The sequence below is a fragment of the Penicillium malachiteum genome (assembly GCF_028827825.1).
Source record: "Penicillium malachiteum strain IBT 17515 chromosome Unknown utg000002l:1.0-8849297.0:1.0-8852440.0, whole genome shotgun sequence".
In the NCBI taxonomy this organism is placed as follows: Eukaryota; Fungi; Ascomycota; class Eurotiomycetes; order Eurotiales; family Aspergillaceae; genus Penicillium; species Penicillium malachiteum.
The window spans coordinates 5,947,668-5,966,376 of record NW_026643095.1 but is presented as its reverse complement, the minus strand read 5'-3'; the positions used below and the strand labels follow the sequence as shown (position 1 = coordinate 5,966,376).

Sequence of the window (18,709 nt, the reverse complement as noted above, 5' to 3'; positions counted from 1 at the left end):
CCACGCGGTAGAAAGGTGACCGCCAAGAGACGAGAGAGAGGTGAAGTTTCATCCAGAGACTCATTCCGTGCATCGGCAAGCTACTCCGGACTTTCCAAGCTTCTTGGCAAGTCTTGATTCCTCCCCGGAAGTATATTGAAATCCATATTAATGCAATTGATAGAGATTGGAACCTCAAATCTAACCTCATGCATATGGGAGATCTGTGGCGTTCATGGTGCTTATCTCTTCTCGAAAAAAAGACCTCGATTGGGGCCTATCGCACGATTGTGCACACTAATATGGGGAATCCTGCGTGATAAGTTCGCCACCACTGGGAAAACAAGTCCATGGTCCATCCTCCGTATTCGCTGGCCCGTACAACTCCACAAACATTTTACGCGACCGAATTGCTGGGGACTCAATTGATTCTGGTTTCGGTGGCCCGCCGGGGGTCCGCAATATCTCGGCTGCACAGACCATGTAACATCTCTATCAGTGCAAAATCTCCATACATGAACGGTTCCCCCGAAATGACCGATAAGACAGTTGCGTTCGAGTAATTTTATTCGGGAGGCAAACCCCGTCGGCTGTTGATGGAAGTGCGATCAGACTTGTGGCGTCCCTAGCACCGGAGTAAACGAGAATTCCCATTGGCCTCAGCCGTGTGCTAAACGGTGCTAATTGCACCAATCTCGACCAAATGGCCACGAGCGCATCGAACTGATCCACCTCGAGGAAAACGGGCACACGCGTTTATCTCTTGAGGTTTAATTCCCAGTATGGGGTCTGAATCACCAAATTGTTGAGAAATGTTCGTTATAAACGCCGTCAATCCCGTCCCACGGTGGAACTGGTTCGATCTGTCCATCCTCTTTTTTTCCTTCTGTATTTCGTAACAGGGAAAATCGGATCCTAGTGTAACTGGGCTTTTCTTTTGTTCATTATAGATATTTCATCTCACATTGCATTCGAAAATGGCAGACGACGAGATTGCCGCTCCCCCCTACGACGCGGTGTGGAAGCCCAACTCCAAAGAGGTGACCCAACAGGCTCCCGAGCGTGTCTATGGTCTCGCGGCTCGATGTGACCCATCTGTCTCCTTTGAGGAGTACAGGCACTGGGCTAAAATTGAGCGTGAGGAAGAAGAGGAGAACAACCGGGTCTACACGGAAGAGCGTGGTACCTTGACTTTCGCAAAGGTTATCAAGAACCGTTTCTCCAAGGGTGTTCATCACGAGAACAAGAAGAAGGAGCAACGCGCGATTGAGGCGAGCGCACAGAACTCAAGTGAAGATGAATATTCTGACAAGAAGGGTGCCGATACTACAGTGACTGCAGCTAGCTTGGACCCAGAGTGGAAGACTGCTGCCCGTGCCCTGCGCACAGCCAGTTGGGGAACTATTTTCTTTTTGATCACTACTGATATTCTGGGATGGTCTTCTTGCCCGTAAGTTTTTAGAAGCCGTTTGGAATTGTCAAGATCCTTGTTTCTAACAACCGATTCTAGATTCGTCTACGCAAGTCTTGGATACGGCCCGGCCACAGCTCTCTACATCATCTTCGGTATTGCCGCTGGTATCAGTGGCTGGATTCTCTGGACCGTCTTCTTGAACCTCGACTCATCCCGTTACCCCATGCTGAGCTTTGGCGATACCTACTTCCGCATCTTCGGTCCTAACTGGCGCCATTTCATCAATGTCACTCAGTCGCTTCAACAATTCATGTCAGTCGCCGTACTCATTCTGGGTAATGCGACAACCCTGTCTCAGCTTGCCGACGAGAAGATTTGCTTCGTTGTCTGCATGATTATCTGTATGGTCGTCGGCATGTTCCTCGGAGGCATTCGCAGTCTGCAACGCCTGGGTTGGTTGACCAATGTCAGCGTGTGGATTAACATTGTCAGCTTTATCATCATGTATGTTTCTGGACTCTCTGATTTCACTTTCCTGATTTTCTTCTTTTTTGCTAATTATTTCCCTTTTCTTTTGCCAGTATGGTCTCCGCTGCCAACTACTTGCCCGACTACTCCGCCGTTACCTCGGCAACTCTGATCAAGGCTGTTGGACCCATCAAGACCTTCGCTGGTCCCCCACCATCCGAATACCAGCAGCAGGGCGCTGGCTTCGTCGGTCAATTCAATGGTGTCGATGAGCTTGTTTGTACGTCTTGGAATAATTCCCTTTCTTGTATTGAAGGAAACTAACGACTCTTGCAGACTCTTACGGTGGTGCTATTCTCTTCGTTGCCTTCTTGGCTGAGATGCGTCACCCTATGGACTTCTGGAAGGGTATGATGATTGCCCAGGCTTTCATCTGTGTCGTTTACATCGTCTTCGGTGCTTTCGTAAGTTTTTGACTCCATCTCTTGCATAACTATACGTTTTCTGACTTGTTCCCTTCTACAGGTTTACCACTTCTGGGGCCAGTACTCCTCATCCTCTATCAACACTTCCGTCAACCCATACGGTCTCCAGCTTGCTGGTAATATTTTGAGTTTGATCGTCAGTTTCATTGCATGTGGTACGTGACATTTCCTCATATTCAAACCTAATAAATCAAAAACTAACACCAAAAATAGTCCTTTACTTCAACGTCGGTATGAAGACCATCTACCTCGAGGTTGGACAGGAAGTCCTCGGCTTCCCCGACATTGCCAGCCGCAAGGGTCGCTACTTGTGGTACGGCCTGGGCCCTCTTTACTGGATCCTTGCCTTCATTGTTGCTGCCGCAGTGCCCAACTTCAACGGTATCGTCAGTCTGGTCGGTTCTCTGCTCATTCTGAACTTCACATACACTCTCCCTGCTCTGCTCTACGTTGGGTACCGTTGCCAGTGTGATGCTGCCCTTCCAGGTGAAGGATTTGATCCCGTCACCGGCGTTACTACCCGTCATGACAGTGGCGTGACCCGATGGGTGCGTGCATACAAGAAGAGCTGGATCATCAACACTCTTTGTGTTTTCTACTTCCTTGGTGGTCTGGCCACATCCGGCATGGGTTCCTGGGCTGCTATTGAGGGTCTTATTTCCGTCTTCGGCCCTGGTGGTACCGTGGCGACCTCTTTCGGATGTGCCGTCCCTGTTTAAGGGCTCCTTTGATGTCCCGTGTGAATAATATATCCTGTAATATCTTACAATGTTGCGAGGCTGATCCGACTGAAATGCCTCTTTATGTTTGGAATACCCGAAAGATCTGTGCTTGGGCTTGGCCTTCAATGAAAATACGCGCAGATGAGTTATAATGAATATGAAAATTTGAATTCAATTTGAAGATACTGTTTCACTCATAAGCTAAAGTAATATCAATTTCGATATACTGGTAATTTTATATTTTTGTTCCAATTTCCGAGCAATGTTATGACCATACATAATAGGCTTCATTGCGGAGAGCGCCGACCCCCGCGGGGAAATTCTGGGGAAACCCTAACCACAACTGCCTCGGGTTCCGAACATCGATGCACTATCACCACTACTCCAACCTCATATATATAAGAACTTGACTGCTACCAATTGATGCAAACATACAAAACGGTCTGGAAATTTACCAAAGACATGGAATTGAGCTAATTATTAGAAATTAGAGGTCGGAACATTGAAATATTGGGGAGAAGCCCACTCGGACGGAATCTTCAGGGCTATTACGTTTCTAAATTCCCAAAACAGATTGATGTCAAATGACTCCCGATCCATAATGAAGGTACCACGTATTCCATCTCCTCATATGTGAGACATAAACTAGTACATACATAGTTTTACTTTCTCTTCGAATGTTTACAATTGATGCAAGTTATCCCGAGAACTTGAACCCCAGATCTTTCAATGGCTAGGATATATGGCTCTCTGGTGTTAACCCAGGCCCAGAACGCTCTAGACTCGATTAAAAACTCATTTTGACATTTTTTAAGATGCGGTTCAAGGTTGAATCTCATAAGGTACTTAAGTCGTCTCCAATGCCTCCTATTGGTAAGGTTAGAGTTGCGTGTTTCTGCAGCTTTCATGACAATTACTAGTTTGATCCCAATTGCAGTTTAGCTTCAAACTCTGAGGCTGGTTCTAGAGCTGGTTCTAGATCTTGATTAAACCGGAAGTCTCCGTTCAATGTTGGTATATACACCATACAGATCTCCTTCATGGCCCCTCGTGTTACACAATTTATAAGTTCAAACCTGGAAATGCTCTCACGGGCCCTCTATTGACAATATCCGATACAAGCTTCGAAATGACCTCGTAAAAATGGTGGTATCCGCGGGTTTCGCCGTGTTGGGCATGAAATAATACTTTATAGAAAGGCAACATGTCATTTTCCGATTACTTGGCAGCCTATAGTCTTGTTTTTCTTTCAGAATCTGCCTGTATTCCATCAGTTATTCCAAGTTTCTCGCTCACATCATTCATATCTAGGTGACTTCTAGCCTGTCCTATATCTTCCAGAGACACATACCTCAACTTTTCCCATTTTTCACTAGATCAAGATTGACCAGACAATTAACGGATGGAGCAGCACCATTTCAGTACCAAGACAGCTGAAAGGTCCGTTCACGATGCCGAGCTGGGCGGATCCAGAGGCGATGGCTATCAAGCTCCAATTTTAGTTGTCCCCCATTCCGATCATAAGGAGTTGATTCACGAACAGTGCCCTTTGGAACGAGTCTCGCCGCTCAGACAAGAGAGGATCTCAGTAGTTGATGACGGTCCCAGATTCGCGAATTCAGCTCCACTCGGTCTATGCGCCTTTGCGCTGACCTCTTTTGTCTCGAATTCTACCAATGTTTACATAACCAATGTGACATCGACTGGAATTAATATTGCGCTGCCACTGGCGTATGGTGGTCTGGTACAACTCTTTGCTGGAATATGGTGAGTTTAGACCAATAGATAAAATATTGCTCTCTGTTTTTAGCTGAACTCAAATTGATAACCATAGGGAGATGGTGGTTGGGAACACATTCGGAGCTACTTCGTTCTGTTCATATGGCGCCTACTGGATTACATTCGGTGTCATGTCCCTTCTTGAAAGCACGGATTTTGAGACTGCCCAAGATACCTGCGCTGCGGAAGAGCTAGTAGGAGTGTTTATGATGGTATGTGCGCTTGTCATCCTTCCACTGACGATGTAATCTAATCAGCCTGAGCGACTCATGATACAGGCCTGGTTCATCTTTACCACCCTCATGCTACTCTGTACATTGAAGTCCAGTTTAGCCATGTTTCTCTTGTTCTTTTTCTTGGATATGAACTACCTTATCCTTGGCATCGCTCACTTGAAGTGCCACGCAGATGGGGAAATCCTCACGTCAATAAAAACGGTGGGTGGAATCTTTGGCTTACTTGCTGCGTTAACTGCATGGTATAATGCATTTTCTGGTGTGTTCGATACAAGCAACGGATTTTTCATGGTCCCGTTGGGTCATTTCCCTTGGTCACCTGCAGTCCGAGCTCATCGAGCGAAGGTCAAGGCAATATGAAGACTGCCCAGGTGAGAGTCAATTGTGACTCTGATACCAGGCAGGGGGCAGTGCTCCATACCAGAATTGCGATGTCGCATGTGCTGGAATTTGGAACTTTAGTATTAATTGGGATAAAAGTACACGAATAAATGATCATTCAAATTTCAAATCTACATGAAGAATCAATAGTACTTGGATAAAGCACTATGGATACTCCGAGTCGCCATCAATGATTTTCAAGATCAATTTAATTTACATTTCGAGGTCACACCCTGACAGGATATGCATGACCCCAAGCTAGCTTTAATTCTTACTATACATCAACCCACTGGCGAGATTCTGCTGATTTGTAAAACGCATCAATGACCTTCAATATGCCAACATTGGTCATGAGATCACAACAGCCGTCAGCAGGAGGCTTAGAGTCCCGAACTCTGGTGAACAATGTCTCCAACTGTTTGCGGTAGCAGCTGGGGATATTAGAGGTTCCATGTGGGTGTTCCGTTGTCATTTTGGTCTCACCAGCTGGGAAATCCCCTCTGCCCTCACGCAGATACAATTTCGCGACTGGGTAGTCGGGTATGACGTGTAAAGATCCATTAGTTCCATACACATCGATTGCCCATTCATTACACCACTCAGTTGGCTCCCAGGCAGTCATATCCAACACGATGGTTTTATCTGGATATTCCATAATGCCAGAGCAAACGTCCTCATACAACAAGGACCCCACTCCAAACTGGCCACTCTCAACTGTCCCAGTGAAAATATCTGGGATCCAGCCCACTACAGGATGAGGTGGTCTCTGTGACAATTTTCGGATTGAGGAAACAACTCTGTCTGGTTCTCCAAAGAGATCCAACACATTTTCCAGGGTGTGACATCCTTCAGTTTGCATAATTCCACCGAGGTCTTCTGGAATAGATTGCCACAAATCCATTCCAGCTCCCGAAGGACAGCCTCCATGGAACCGGGCAGTGGTAATATCTCCAAGGACTCCTTCTTGGATGACTTTGCGGGCGAATTGTAGAGATTCAGAATAATGTAATTCATATCCGAGCTCTACTGCAAGGCCCGGCCTCTTCTGCTGGATTTCCTCGGCTAATTTGTAGAAGTCTTCAGGGATAGCTGCCCCTGGCTTTTCGAGAAATAGTCCTCTGAAGGGAGCTGGGTGATTAATCGCGAATCGAGCCCAACGAGGAACATCTGGATCCAAGGAGTGTATCATCACAATATCGGGATTGGTGTCCAGTAGTCCCTCCGGACTCTCAAATCGTGTCAATTGTGGTAGTCTTTCACTTAGTCCTTTTGCGATCTCTGTGTCCTCTTCAAAGAACCCGGAAAACTCGAAGCCACCCATTTTCTCTAGGATCGCAAATCGATACATCACATGCGGATGCCGAGTTCCCAAGAAGGCAATTTTGAGAGACGCGACATCGTCGCTTGTCTTGTCGGTCTCATTTTCAAAAGTGAAAGATATTTTGCGAACATCCATGATAGTTGGGAGACGCTTATCGGGGAAAGAGAGAATTGTTGTTTGTTGTACTAGTATCCTTCGGATCAATGCACCGTCATCAATTAATCGGCACAGCTTCTGACTTAAATATGCAGGTACTTTAGAGAAACTTTGAAATGTCGAGAAATACTTGCAAGCTCTCAAGTATTCAAGAAGTCACACAAGTAAATGCCCAGCTCTGGAGTCACAGTTGAATAGTGCGTATACGAGGCCCATCCCGCGTAGACCCGGCCATCCCACGCAAGGCTCGCTTGATAAGGTCTGATGACCCACTCTGGACACTTTCCCCGCTGTACTGGGGAAGATTATGACTTGATAGGATAGTTGATAGAATACTACTCAGATACGATGGCAATGGGGAGATCAGATCCATGTTGAGAAAGATATAATACCGACCAAAGGGCGGAGGGGATCCAAGTCGAGCTCTCACTTCCAAGGCCATATAAGTGAATCCATATTCATGAAAATCTATATTAAAGTCACTCTGATTCACAATGCAAGACCAACAAGATCTGCCCAAGATGACCAAAGACGTGAAAGAGACTCACGATAAGCCTGACGCGATGGTCGGGGACATGGAGATATTCCAAGACACCCGAGTCCCAAAGGGATATCGTGTCGCTGGCTTCACCCTTCCCGCATACCGAGCACCAATAACACAATGTATCATCATCGCTTTTGTTCATCTTTTAGTTGTTGGAATGTTCAATGTTCTCTCTGCACTAGGAGGAGGAGGGCAAGTCGACCCTACCACTAGTAACAACGCAAACACCATTCTATACAGTTTGTTTTGTGCATTTGCTTTGGTCTCTGGATCAGTATGCAATTTTCTGGGACCAAAAGTCACTCTTGCAGCGGGTGGAATTGGATATTCTCTTCTTTCAGCTTCTTACTGGAGTTACAACAACAATTCGAACCAGGCATTCGTTTACTTTGGTGGTGCTATGTGTGGAGTGGCAGCTGCCTTTCTCTGGTGAGTTATATTTTCTCTTTTTCTGTCTCTGCACCAGTCATTGAATTTTAGCTGATCTGATTTATTTTTCTTAGGACCGCTGAGGGCTCGATGATTATGTCTCTTCCACTGGAGAAGGATAAAGGAAAATATGTCGGCATCTTCTACGGCTTGTCGTTCTTCGGGACAGTAATCGGTGCCATCATCCCGACAGTCGAAAACTGGGGCGTTACAACAGCGGGTAGCGTCAACGATAGCACATACATTGCCCTATTTGTACTGATGCTGATGGGAAGTGTCGTTGCATGCTTTGTGTCGAACCCATCGAAGGTAATTCGCGACGACGGATCTCGGGTCGTTGTTCCTCGTCAGACAACCTTCGTGCAAGAGTTGAAGAACGTCGTTCTGGCAGTCAAACGAGAGCCATGGATCATTCTCTTTTTCCCTTACAGCTTTGCAGGCCTATAGTACATTCCATACCAGAGCAATGATTTCAACTCATATTTCTTCAACCTACGCACACGTGCGTTTGGAAGTCTATGGTTCGACTTTGGCCAGTTCGCCATGGCTGTGATTCTTGGACTTTTGCTTGACTTTTCAAAACTAGGTGGTCGGCGTCGACGAGCCTTCGTTGGCTGGGGAATTCTCTTCTTTCTAATCAACGCAGTTTTCATTGGAGGCGTATTTCCTGCTCGTGCCTCACATCGGGGTGTGTCCCCAGAGCATCTTCTAGATGTGCATGATGAAAAGGCTGCAGGTTATATTACACTATACACATTTTATGGTGCTGTTGATGGAGCTTGGCAGACGTTCGCTTGGTGGATTATGGGAGCTCTCTCCAACGATCCGCTGGTTCTGTCTATATACTCTGCATTTTATAAGGTCTTTGGAGCAATGGGGGCCGCGATAGTCTTCAGTCTAGATGTTCGTGGAATCAGTTACCAGGCGATGTTTGGAAGCTATTGGGGTCTATTAGCTGGCTCTATGGTCTTTGTCTTAGTTTTGATCTTCAAGCGCGTCGAGGATACTCTTGAAGTGGGTGGTATCCCCCAGGCTAATGACATGGAAATGAGTGAGGAAGCGACCTGAACATTATAATTTTTGACCGCTCCAAATGTCCGATATCTTTCTATTCTAATGATACATTCAATTTATTCTATCCTTGTTTCTCAGATCTTCAAACATTGATTCAAGCCTGGGGAAGCGCTGTCATGGTAGACTTAGAGCTCTGACCATGTGGCTTCGGGTACCCCCCACGCTTCCAGGTTTCATCTCAATTTATTAACCCACAGTAGTTGAGATCGGTTGAATCGGAAATCAAAAAGATTATGGGAATCCAGTCAAGCTCGGTTGAAGTCCGACTCAATAGTAAAGTAACGTTACTAGCACTACTAGCTTACCCCGGATTTTATCATTGTCTCCATAACAATACAGTAGCATGATCCATCAAAGCCGTCATGTACCGGAAACATTGAAAGGCGACTCCACTTAGTACGTGGGATGCAGCCAAGTCAACTATTCCAAATTAGGGCATTTATCTACGTTTCTCGACTAAGTGGCTCCATTTTCGCTCGGCATGAGCGTCAACGTGGGATTGGGGAACGGAGATAACAGCACCATCCAGATGTATCATTCGTAGAGTCAAATGCACATGCACAAGTCTCTATCTATACCATGGGTTCAGGAATTTTCATCAAGAACAGTACATTATCAGTGCCACTAGATAAATCATGGATGTTACCTTCAGATATGCATTGGCAGCTTGATTCGCTGTCATGAGCTATCGATCAATCGTCCTAGTGTTCCATATGCCTCCTGGAGTAGCTCCCATCGACAACCAATCAATGAATCTCTCACAGCACTTAATAACTCACTCGTCTGCTGTGACGCAATACCAATATCCTCCTCGTTTCGTATGAGCATCAGCATGCGGACAAGATATTCTTCAGCAGTATATGAAATTTCCTTCTCTTGACAGGGATTCCGCCTTCCTTCCATGAATCCATATGCCCACAAGATAAGTGCTGCATGATAAAGGGACCAAGGTCGGAGAGAAAGGTTATCCTGGGACGCATGATATGGTTTTCCAGTGAAAAGAATCTCTTGAATGAGGAGCAAGCAGTGATACAGCGCTCTTTTGGCCTCTGGTCGCTCGCTCCAAGTCTGAACTCGAGCAGTAGCTCCGACCAGATCTGCTTCCGAAAGCATATTTCCTAAGAGTGATGGAGCACCAGCCAGGATATGCATGTCGGTGATATCAGTGTATATTGCCACATATGCCATTCGATGGAGTGGCTTCGAAGCCTCTAGTGCCAATGACGAGCTTCGCGACACTAGACAAAATGACCATGTGTCCATCGCCTTCTCCAGAGTATCCTTCCAGCTATCGACGGTCGACTGTCGGGTACGATCTGGCAAAGCCCCTCCAACGCCAAGGGTGACCGAGTCCCTGGCCTTTAGATGGGCAGTAACACTGAAAAGACCGTGTAGGAGGATCAGCCGACCGTATGCTGTACATTGTGGCGGGATCGGAGTACGGGCTATCAATTTCTTCAAAACTGGGAGAAATCCAGGGGGTTCTGGGGATTTTCGAATCATTCGATCCCATTCAAGCACATCACCGCATTCCCACAGATAATCAGGACAGGGAAGCGGGAGGCGAACGTCTTGCACAGATAGTATGCAGGTGTGGCCAAACATGAAGCTATGCTGTGCATCCATGACAAATCCAAAGAAAGCCGTGCGATTGGACGATTGGATCTCGACCCACTGACGCCATGATAGCTGGAGATCATCCAGCCCTTGATACGATGAGTGGTATGATACACCTCTCTTCATAAGCTATATCTATTGTCAGTAGTCATGAACATGCACTGGTCACAATCAAATGTTTCAGAGTATCACGACTCGTAAGGCCCAATACTTACTGTTATTATAGCACCATGGAATATATGTGCTAGTTGGTGGTGTTTTCTCGTAGAGAACATTTTCTCATGGGCTTGAATAAGAAGAAGTGTTTGAACGCACCACAGAGATGCCGGTGGTTCGAAGTCGGGACTCTGTAGATGAATTAGCTAGGGGAGACCTCGGGAATTGTTGGGAATAATAGTTGTCCACTCACGTTAAAGATGATATATCGCAATGAATCATGAATCTGGACTGATGTTTGAAAGTGACCCTCTTCGCAGGATAAAGTGGACCCCAAGGTCACAATTGCCGCGATTAGTAACGGAGGAGCTTGAGTTGGATCCAATGTTGGTTGATGTAAGATTGGAAAATGTGGATGGTAATTTTGAAAGTAAAGGTCGAAGAAATGTGATAAACTCGAAGGTAGGAAGAATGGAGAAGTGAGTATATTCTGTGGGAGTGTAGTCAATGCTTCAAATAATCTTCCTTGAACAATAGACCATGGTGCGAACGACGACGGATTCGATGCCACAGATAAGCGAATCCCTTGAGAACCCATTGGGAATGACGGCGGGGACATATCCGATATCCCAGTTCGCGCTGGCGAGATAACTTCGGACGACAAGGTCGCGTCACCCGTATTGAAGTTGGACATATCATCAAAAAGCCAATCGAAATCAAGTAAAGGATCCGGTGCACTGAATGAGGGATCCCAGAAAAGTGACGTGACATTGCTCTCTGTATTAGCATCCACCATGTGGTGTAAAGAGCCCGGTAGACTGTTGTGGTCTATAGGAGGTGCAGTGCTTGGGACTTTCAAATTATCCGGCTCATCATTGTGATTTTCATAGCTATTCGGCGTCACAGATGCATCTCGCATATCGGCCCGAATAATGGAGTCCGAGTCAGAGGAACGAGCCTCTTGCGACGGCCGACGTTCCTCTATTTGGCATAGGTCGGAGGGTACGATGCCACCGGAATTTCGAAACCACATGCCTCTCTCATGGCGTTTTTGATGCCTTCGCAATAGATCATTGCGGACGAACCTTTTAGGGCAGTTCGGACATTGGTAGATCTGCTTAGGCCGATCTGTCAAGCGGTTATTTGCTGCGCGGGATGGGAGTCATGCGGGGGTATTGCTTACGGTTGAGACGATGTCGCGATAAATGCTCTGGTCGAAGGAAGCCTTTCCCACAACCAGGTTCGGTACATTTGTAGTCCCGACCCATTTAGGATACTTGACTAGCCTTTCGGAGTTGCAGCGCACCTGAGCAGGATATCCGACCACTTGTGTGTGTGTAACTGTGCGTAAAGGGTGCGGAGGTTCGAGCGCCTCCGCACTTGGTCCCTTATCGCCTTGGACGTCGGCTACGGCTAAACGCTCGCTACGCTGCCAAGCAGTAAGTGGACACTTGATTTCTAATTAATCATAGTCTTTAGTAGTAATGTGAAATGCATGTTAGCAATAATAGTAGAATACTGACCACTGCTGACCGGTTGTCACTGGTCTTTTTAGTGCTTATGTGCAGGTAGTACCTTGATCAAAACTCGACCTCCAGCTACAGTGGCGAAGCATTGTTTACTTGGTATCTTTAAGTGGTCATGGAGTAAATCATTTAAATATGACATGTAAACAAGGAATCTCAATGCTATATGTACAGGACCACAGGACTTGGCTGTGGTCGAACAGAGGTGGATATCTATCATAAACAAAATGCAGTTTCGTCTCTCTACCGTGCCCTGCACCGCATCAAGGGACTTCATACCCGAGAGGGTTCATGCATCAAAAGTCGTAGGACAAGAGACTGTATGCGAAAATCATGGAAAACATTATCTCTCATGTGGAGGGGCTTCCGCAAGTAAAGACACCTCGTACATCACCATTCTTGTAGTTTTGGATCTGTAAATTAAATCCATTAGTATAAAAAATAACCTGGGGTTCTGGATTGCAAAACTCACGATATCGTAGATACTGGAATAGGTGCCGGCGACTAGAATAAGAAGGCCAATCACAAGAATGATAGCGTTGATAATGGCCAACAGCAGGTTATCACGGTCCTTCCAGCTACCCTTCTTGATAAGCATGAACCACATCAACGCAGGGAAGTAGAATGTGAAGCCTGAAATGAAGAGAGCAGAAGAAATCGACAACAAATCATCGAAGAAGGGGATAACTTCCGCAATAATAAATGCAATGATGGTGGCAGCGGCGATGGTGATGAGCCAGGTGATCCAACCCATCTTGGTGTTAATGAACCGAATCGGAGAGTTGGCGAAGATACGGCCGTGAACCAGACGACCAAAGACAACGGTGTTAATTGATCCACTGATGAAGATAACAGGCAAGGCAACCCCATATGCGACACGGCCAAGCATGTGACCAGCGGAAGTCAAAGCTGGGCTAGACACATCAGGGCCAACAAAAGCGTAGATCAGGGCGCCAGTAAGGGTATAAATGATGATCTCAATAATACCAAGGACCCAGATGGACTTCTTGAAGTCACTAGGGGTGTGCATCTCATCCATAAAGGAGAACTGGCACATCGCAAAGCTGTATGCGAAGACAATATTCGAGATAGCGATAAAAGCTTCGGCGAAGTTAAGGCCTTCCTTTGGCCAAGCAGACCATGCAACACCACTCAGACCACCGGGGGAGTTGGTCGCATCGATACCTGTTCCAATAATAGTAATACCGATCGCGATGATAATGGACGCGAAATCAACGTAGCCGAGAATAGCGACTTCGGTAAAACTTGGAGGAATAGCCAAAAGGAAAAGAATTATCGCAGATACCACAGCAAATACTATAGAGCAAATCGATGATTCTGTAATGTTTTGCCAGGCGATAGTACCGGTCAAACAGTGGGATCCAGTAAGGAAAATCAACTGGAGAGCCAGCATGAAGTTAATGAGCTCATAACCCCATTTCCCCCACATGAGGCGACCCGCGTCGGCATAATTGGCAACCTCGGGAAAGAGCAGCTTGACCTGACCGACAATATAACTGGTATAGATGGCAATCAGACCGACTCCGACACAGCAGATGACACCCGCAACCATGCCCAAACTGGCGAATGTGGAAGGGATGGACAGACTACCCAGAGCGATGGCCTCGACAATAAGTACCACAGTGAGTCGCTTCCATCCCAGACGGCTGTACTTCTTAATACCGTGGTCATAGATCGCTTGTTCAGTGTCGGTCATTTCCCCCAGCATGGCGCCTTCGAAAGGTGGTGGGGAGGCATAGGCCTTCTTCTCGTTGTCATGCTCTACGGACTTGCCGGAGTCATGACCGTTGGAAATGTCGTCTTCGTAACCCATAATGACCAGGGTGTTTCGCGACACTGCCAAACGCGAGAACGAGGGAGGGAGGAATGGGAGTGAGAGGGAGTGAACCAAATGGAAGTATGACGGGCTACGGTAGAATATAAGAACTCCCCGGTGGATTTCTGGATGCGGCGTTATCAAAGGCCACGGATTGAATTTCGTTGACTAACGAAATTGCCCGCATCTTGACCTTGGTGTGGCCGCCAACACGTGGAGTACGACGCTGCTCCACTCTACGTGATCATCCACCCAACAAAATGTCCGCTTTCAGGTTGGATCGGCCCACCTGCAGCCCGTCGAGGCAACTCATCCTGTGCCCCGGAGCGCCCGGTGTTGATTAGACGATAAGAAAGTTTCGGTTGTTAGGTAAAAGAAATGTCACATTGGTCCCCGGACTACATAAGGTGGTCCTCAATGGAGCCCGTCATTATCCCCACGATTGCGGGGGACAGTGACAAGCAATAAAGGTCCGAATTAGCGTGCCAAAATTACAAAAGTTGGGGATAAAAGTGAGGTCAAAAAAAAACCGGATATCAGACAAGGCGACGACTTGCTTTTCTCAAAGAGAGCTAAGACGCCACCGGCGATCTTCAACCCGGTAGTTCAGCCGAACTGCGTCAGGGCTTAGAGGTCAAAGAAGGGTTAAGAGGGCATCAACTAATCAGAATCGCGGAATTTCAGAAATCGGGATGAGTCAGCAGTATAAGATTTCCAAGATTTCGGTCGATCCGGAGTCACGTGATAGTGGCTTTATATTTTGCATTGTTTGCGCAATTTGCACTGTTTGTTTGATCTTCTATTATGCGCAGTAACTTCCTCTTCAGTAGCTCATATCTTTCCAAGGTTCATTACATGCAATCCTTGTGCCAATCTATGCTTTTCTCCACTATCTCGTATTACTCCCACAAGTCTGTTTGAGTCAAATTTCATTTTTGCAGGATTGAGGTGGAATCGACCAGTTTGGCCCCTAGGGGGCCTAGGCAATTGGGTTTGGGGAAAAGGCGGAGCGCCACCAACGCCATCAGGTTAGTCGACCGCGCCGCACCGAATTAGCGCAATTGTTGATCCCAATACGGTGATTCGCCCCTTACTCCTAACTCGGAATCGTCTAGAGCACACCAAGATTCTTGGGGTAGTTCCCGGCAATATGGATTTGGAGATTCACTCCAGGCACAAAGTATCTACAGCCAAGAAAATAAACTCAAAAAAGACCATTTCACGAAACATGAGGCATTTAACACTACTTACAAATGAATATCCAATATTCGTCCAGTGTTCGGTCCAGGATGTTGGGGAATCCTGAACAACACCTAGCCGGCATAGAGGAGCAATCCTGTCAGCTTTTCATTTCCAAAAGGACCTTCCGTTGCTAGCTTCAACTATTCAAGAATTCTGAGGGGGCCAAGAGTCCAAGACGCCTCCATGCAACCGCTATGACATTTTGATCCCACCAACGTTTACCGAGGCGGTGTTCATGTTGTATCTATGATGTTCCAAGGTTTCATTGGCGGTCATGGCCGCGGTGCGGTAAACTGGGAGGTAATATACGCAATCACAAGTCCTACTCTTTCAGCGTTCCGCGCACTTCCATCTCCTACGCTAGTAATGGCGGTCGCTAGACAAATCCCCAACTGGTGCGCGGCCCGCAGTCGGGCCTGGATGAGGGCCCTATGCACACCTCGCCCTCGATATGCGGGAACTGTACTGTCCAGATAAAAATACGCCACACCACCAGCAGGGGTCTCCATTAGCGCCATTACAGCCGTTCCCGCAATCTCACCATCCACTAAGCAGAGGTATAACATGTCCTTTCTTTCAATCGCAAGTTGGGCAAGCATGCGTAGCAGCTCTGGGGTGCGCCCCTTATCTTGAAACCCTACGGCGGATGCGTACATAAACATCTCCACCTCATTTGGTTCGGCTAGTCTCACCACCGTGTTTCCAGGAAGATCATCCGGAGAAGACTGCTCAGCCCATTTCCTGACATCACACCAATAGGTGCTCAGATCCCCTTTCTCAACGTACCCATTGCCGAGTAACAATTTGGGGGTAGATGTCTGCGCAAATGGGCTGAGTTGAATTTCAGGTTTCAGCCCCAAGGGCATGTAGATCAGCTCTAGCTCTTTGAGATCCTTCTGCAGGAATTCGTCCTTTCCACATCCAACGGCGCGATTAAGCTTTCCTCCAAAGTCTGGCAATGTTCTTATCGCAAGGCCTCCTTTGGGGGCTGGATGGATCATGATTTGTTCTTCTCGGTAGATCTTGGCGCATATCTCGGCTTGGCGACGGAGGTGTATTGCTTCTACTTCTTCGAAAATATGGGCCTTGTTTTGGTCGATAAAAATTTGTGGAGACGACATAGCTTCAAGCCTTGAAAATGTCCGTATTTAGAGCATGTCGGGTTTGATGGACTGCGCTCGTATAGAGTAAAATTTCTTGCTTTCTTATTCAAGAGCACTGAAAGGTCCTGCTTCAAGGTTCAACTTGATTTCAATGGATGGAATTTTAGCTAAAATAGTCTGTATCCCTATGAGTCATTGTGCCGCAAGAAGCTGACACTAGACAATTTAGCCCCAACTTGCTAGTGCTCGTATGACATACTGACTGGGGCAAAACCCAGGCTCCTGCGGTCATACATTCCAACAAAACTCTCGAATGTTTCAATTTCGAGTCATGACCTTTCTCATCACCTAACCACGTTGTTATCCATATCTTATCACTGGAATGGGGCCCAGTCTCAGTCTTATCTGAGTGATCCGCAACGTCCCCAATATCGGTTCCACTCGGTGGATCTACTCCGAATCTCTCAAACATTCCGTGATTGAACGCGCGACATATTCCACATTTCCAGGATTCAAGCCCGCGATAGAGATTCGGGAGTTATCCGCCATATAGATATGATATTTTTCTTCGGAAAATGACCGAGAATTAGCATCGGTGTTGGGGATCCATTGGGAAAGATGAACTTACCACGTAATCGCAAGACCACATCCAACGAGAGGCCCAGGAAACCAAACATCCCAGATTGCTGAATCAGATGATCCCAAGACCCAGGTGCCCCTGAGATTTAATGTGAGAAAAAAACCTCAACTTTCTAGTCACCGTGGGAACGTACCGGAAGCAATCAAGTTTTGATATAAAGCAGCTCTCATTGCGCGAATCCGGCCGCTCATCGTCTTCATATCTTGAAACCACTGCTCCTTCAATGAATCATTACCGAGAACCTCACTTGAAATTTTGGCGCCAAATCCAGGGGGATTAGAGACTTCGGATCGCTGGAGCATCTCAAGTATGGACTGTAGCTTCACTGCGCCCTGCTCATCATTCGTGCCTAATAAGAAGCAGCCAACTCGCTCACCTGTTTAGAGGCTTCAGCATTAGATTCATGGTAATACTTAGTTCAGCTCAACTCACCATAAAGGCCCATATTCTTCGCAAAGGAAATACAGACTCCAGCTTCCATGTCCATCTCACCCATGAAAAGACGGATCGGAAATGCGTCTTCATCGAAATCACCTGAGTTAAATCCCAGATATGCGGCATCAAAGAGAGGGAATAGCTGTCGCGCTTTCATAAGCTGAGCAATCTCCCGCCATTGTTCCTTGGTGGGATCACAGCCTGTTGGATTATGGGCGCATGCATGCAGAATGACCACCGAGTTAGGCTCTGCCTGCTTTAACATATTATAGTAGGAGTTGATATCGAGACTTCTAGTTTCATGGTCATAGTACTTGAAACTTTCACAAGGGAAACCTAGTGACTTGAAGACTTGGTGATGATTTGACCAAGTTGGTTCAGGGATGTAGACTGCAGGCTGTTTATCTTGAGTAGCCCTCAGCAGCAGTCCAGCCAAATGCAATGCGCCAGTTCCTGACAAGCTTTGACATGTTGCAATCTATCAGATATAGTGATCACTCGGTCAGCGCGGTTCAGCAGCCTTCAAATTTTAGACATACCTGAGTCGCTTTCTTGTCGAACAATTCAGAGCCCAGTACTAACTTCGCCGTTCCTTCTCTGAAACTCTGCAATCCCAAGATAGGGAGGTATTCATGTTGTAAACCTCTTGTTAAAAGTGCCTCACGTGCGAAATTGACAGATGGAAGAACCCATGGCTGTGCGTCTGCATCACGATAAGTTCCCTGACCCAGGTTGACTTTCTGAGGAAATGAATCCGCCTGATATTTTGCAGTCAAGGCAAATATAGCATCCGGAGGAATGAATTCAGACTTGTTGAACCATGATTTTTGAGTGTTGGAACTATACTGTGCCTTGGTAGCCATGTTGCGAATGTTATGTGATATGCCTTTCGGGATCAGACGGGATGCAAGCATTTTAACAGACTATTAGTACTATAGATATGAATATGCTAGAGTCTTGAGAGTGTCACTTGAGAATTAACAGTTGGAGTCAACTTCTACTATTCTCGGTGCGATAAGCCGAGCATCCGAACAATTTGATACTATACAATCGGGAGGGGATCCGTTCTACTGCCTCCTCACTCTAAGATTATACAGTGGGGATCTATTACCATAAACAGCAACTTAAGTCAGCGGAGTTGAATGTCTTTCACCCTATCAATTTA

At 46.7% G+C, this 18,709-nt stretch overlaps 7 protein-coding genes across 7 annotated transcripts; 3 read left to right on the top strand and 4 right to left on the bottom strand.

The window, feature by feature from the left end:
- Positions 1–956: 956 nt before the first annotated feature.
- N7483_005197 (uncharacterized protein) lies at positions 957–3,065 on the top strand (the record flags this gene model as incomplete). Its single annotated transcript, XM_057088634.1, has 6 exons — positions 957–1,429; positions 1,490–1,897; positions 1,975–2,141; positions 2,198–2,325; positions 2,387–2,501; positions 2,560–3,065. 6 exons carry the CDS (start codon positions 957–959, stop codon positions 3,063–3,065), a joined length of 1,797 nt encoding a protein of 598 aa, XP_056948463.1.
- A 1,405-nt stretch (positions 3,066–4,470) lies between these two features.
- Positions 4,471–5,443, top strand: N7483_005196 (acetate uptake transporter family protein; the record flags this gene model as incomplete). Its single annotated transcript, XM_057088633.1, has 3 exons — positions 4,471–4,835; positions 4,903–5,059; positions 5,126–5,443. 3 exons carry the CDS (start codon positions 4,471–4,473, stop codon positions 5,441–5,443), a joined length of 840 nt encoding a protein of 279 aa, XP_056948462.1.
- Positions 5,444–5,738: 295 nt separating this feature from the next.
- On the bottom strand, positions 5,739–6,920 carry N7483_005195 (Gfo/Idh/MocA family protein; the record flags this gene model as incomplete). The annotated part of the gene is made up of 1 exon (XM_057088632.1): positions 5,739–6,920. One exon carries the CDS (start codon positions 6,918–6,920, stop codon positions 5,739–5,741), a length of 1,182 nt encoding a protein of 393 aa, XP_056948461.1.
- Positions 6,921–7,435: 515 nt separating this feature from the next.
- N7483_005194 (uncharacterized protein) lies at positions 7,436–8,982 on the top strand (the record flags this gene model as incomplete). The annotated part of the gene is made up of 3 exons (XM_057088631.1): positions 7,436–7,914; positions 7,989–8,304; positions 8,362–8,982. 3 exons carry the CDS (start codon positions 7,436–7,438, stop codon positions 8,980–8,982), a joined length of 1,416 nt encoding a protein of 471 aa, XP_056948460.1.
- Positions 8,983–9,666: 684 nt separating this feature from the next.
- Positions 9,667–12,029, bottom strand: N7483_005193 (Krueppel c2h2-type zinc finger protein; the record flags this gene model as incomplete). The annotated part of the gene is made up of 4 exons (XM_057088630.1): positions 9,667–10,734; positions 10,821–10,952; positions 11,015–11,889; positions 11,945–12,029. The coding sequence occupies 4 exons, from the start codon at positions 12,027–12,029 to the stop codon at positions 9,667–9,669; spliced, it is 2,160 nt and encodes a 719-aa protein (XP_056948459.1).
- Positions 12,030–12,637: 608 nt separating this feature from the next.
- On the bottom strand, positions 12,638–14,121 carry N7483_005192 (uncharacterized protein; the record flags this gene model as incomplete). The annotated part of the gene is made up of 2 exons (XM_057088629.1): positions 12,638–12,700; positions 12,760–14,121. The coding sequence occupies 2 exons, from the start codon at positions 14,119–14,121 to the stop codon at positions 12,638–12,640; spliced, it is 1,425 nt and encodes a 474-aa protein (XP_056948458.1).
- Positions 14,122–15,638: 1,517 nt separating this feature from the next.
- N7483_005191 (Aspartate aminotransferase) lies at positions 15,639–18,458 on the bottom strand (the record flags this gene model as incomplete). Its single annotated transcript, XM_057088628.1, has 6 exons — positions 15,639–16,497; positions 16,924–17,035; positions 17,098–17,187; positions 17,243–17,485; positions 17,542–18,022; positions 18,084–18,458. 6 exons carry the CDS (start codon positions 18,456–18,458, stop codon positions 15,639–15,641), a joined length of 2,160 nt encoding a protein of 719 aa, XP_056948457.1.
- Between the last annotated feature and the right edge of the window lie 251 nt (positions 18,459–18,709).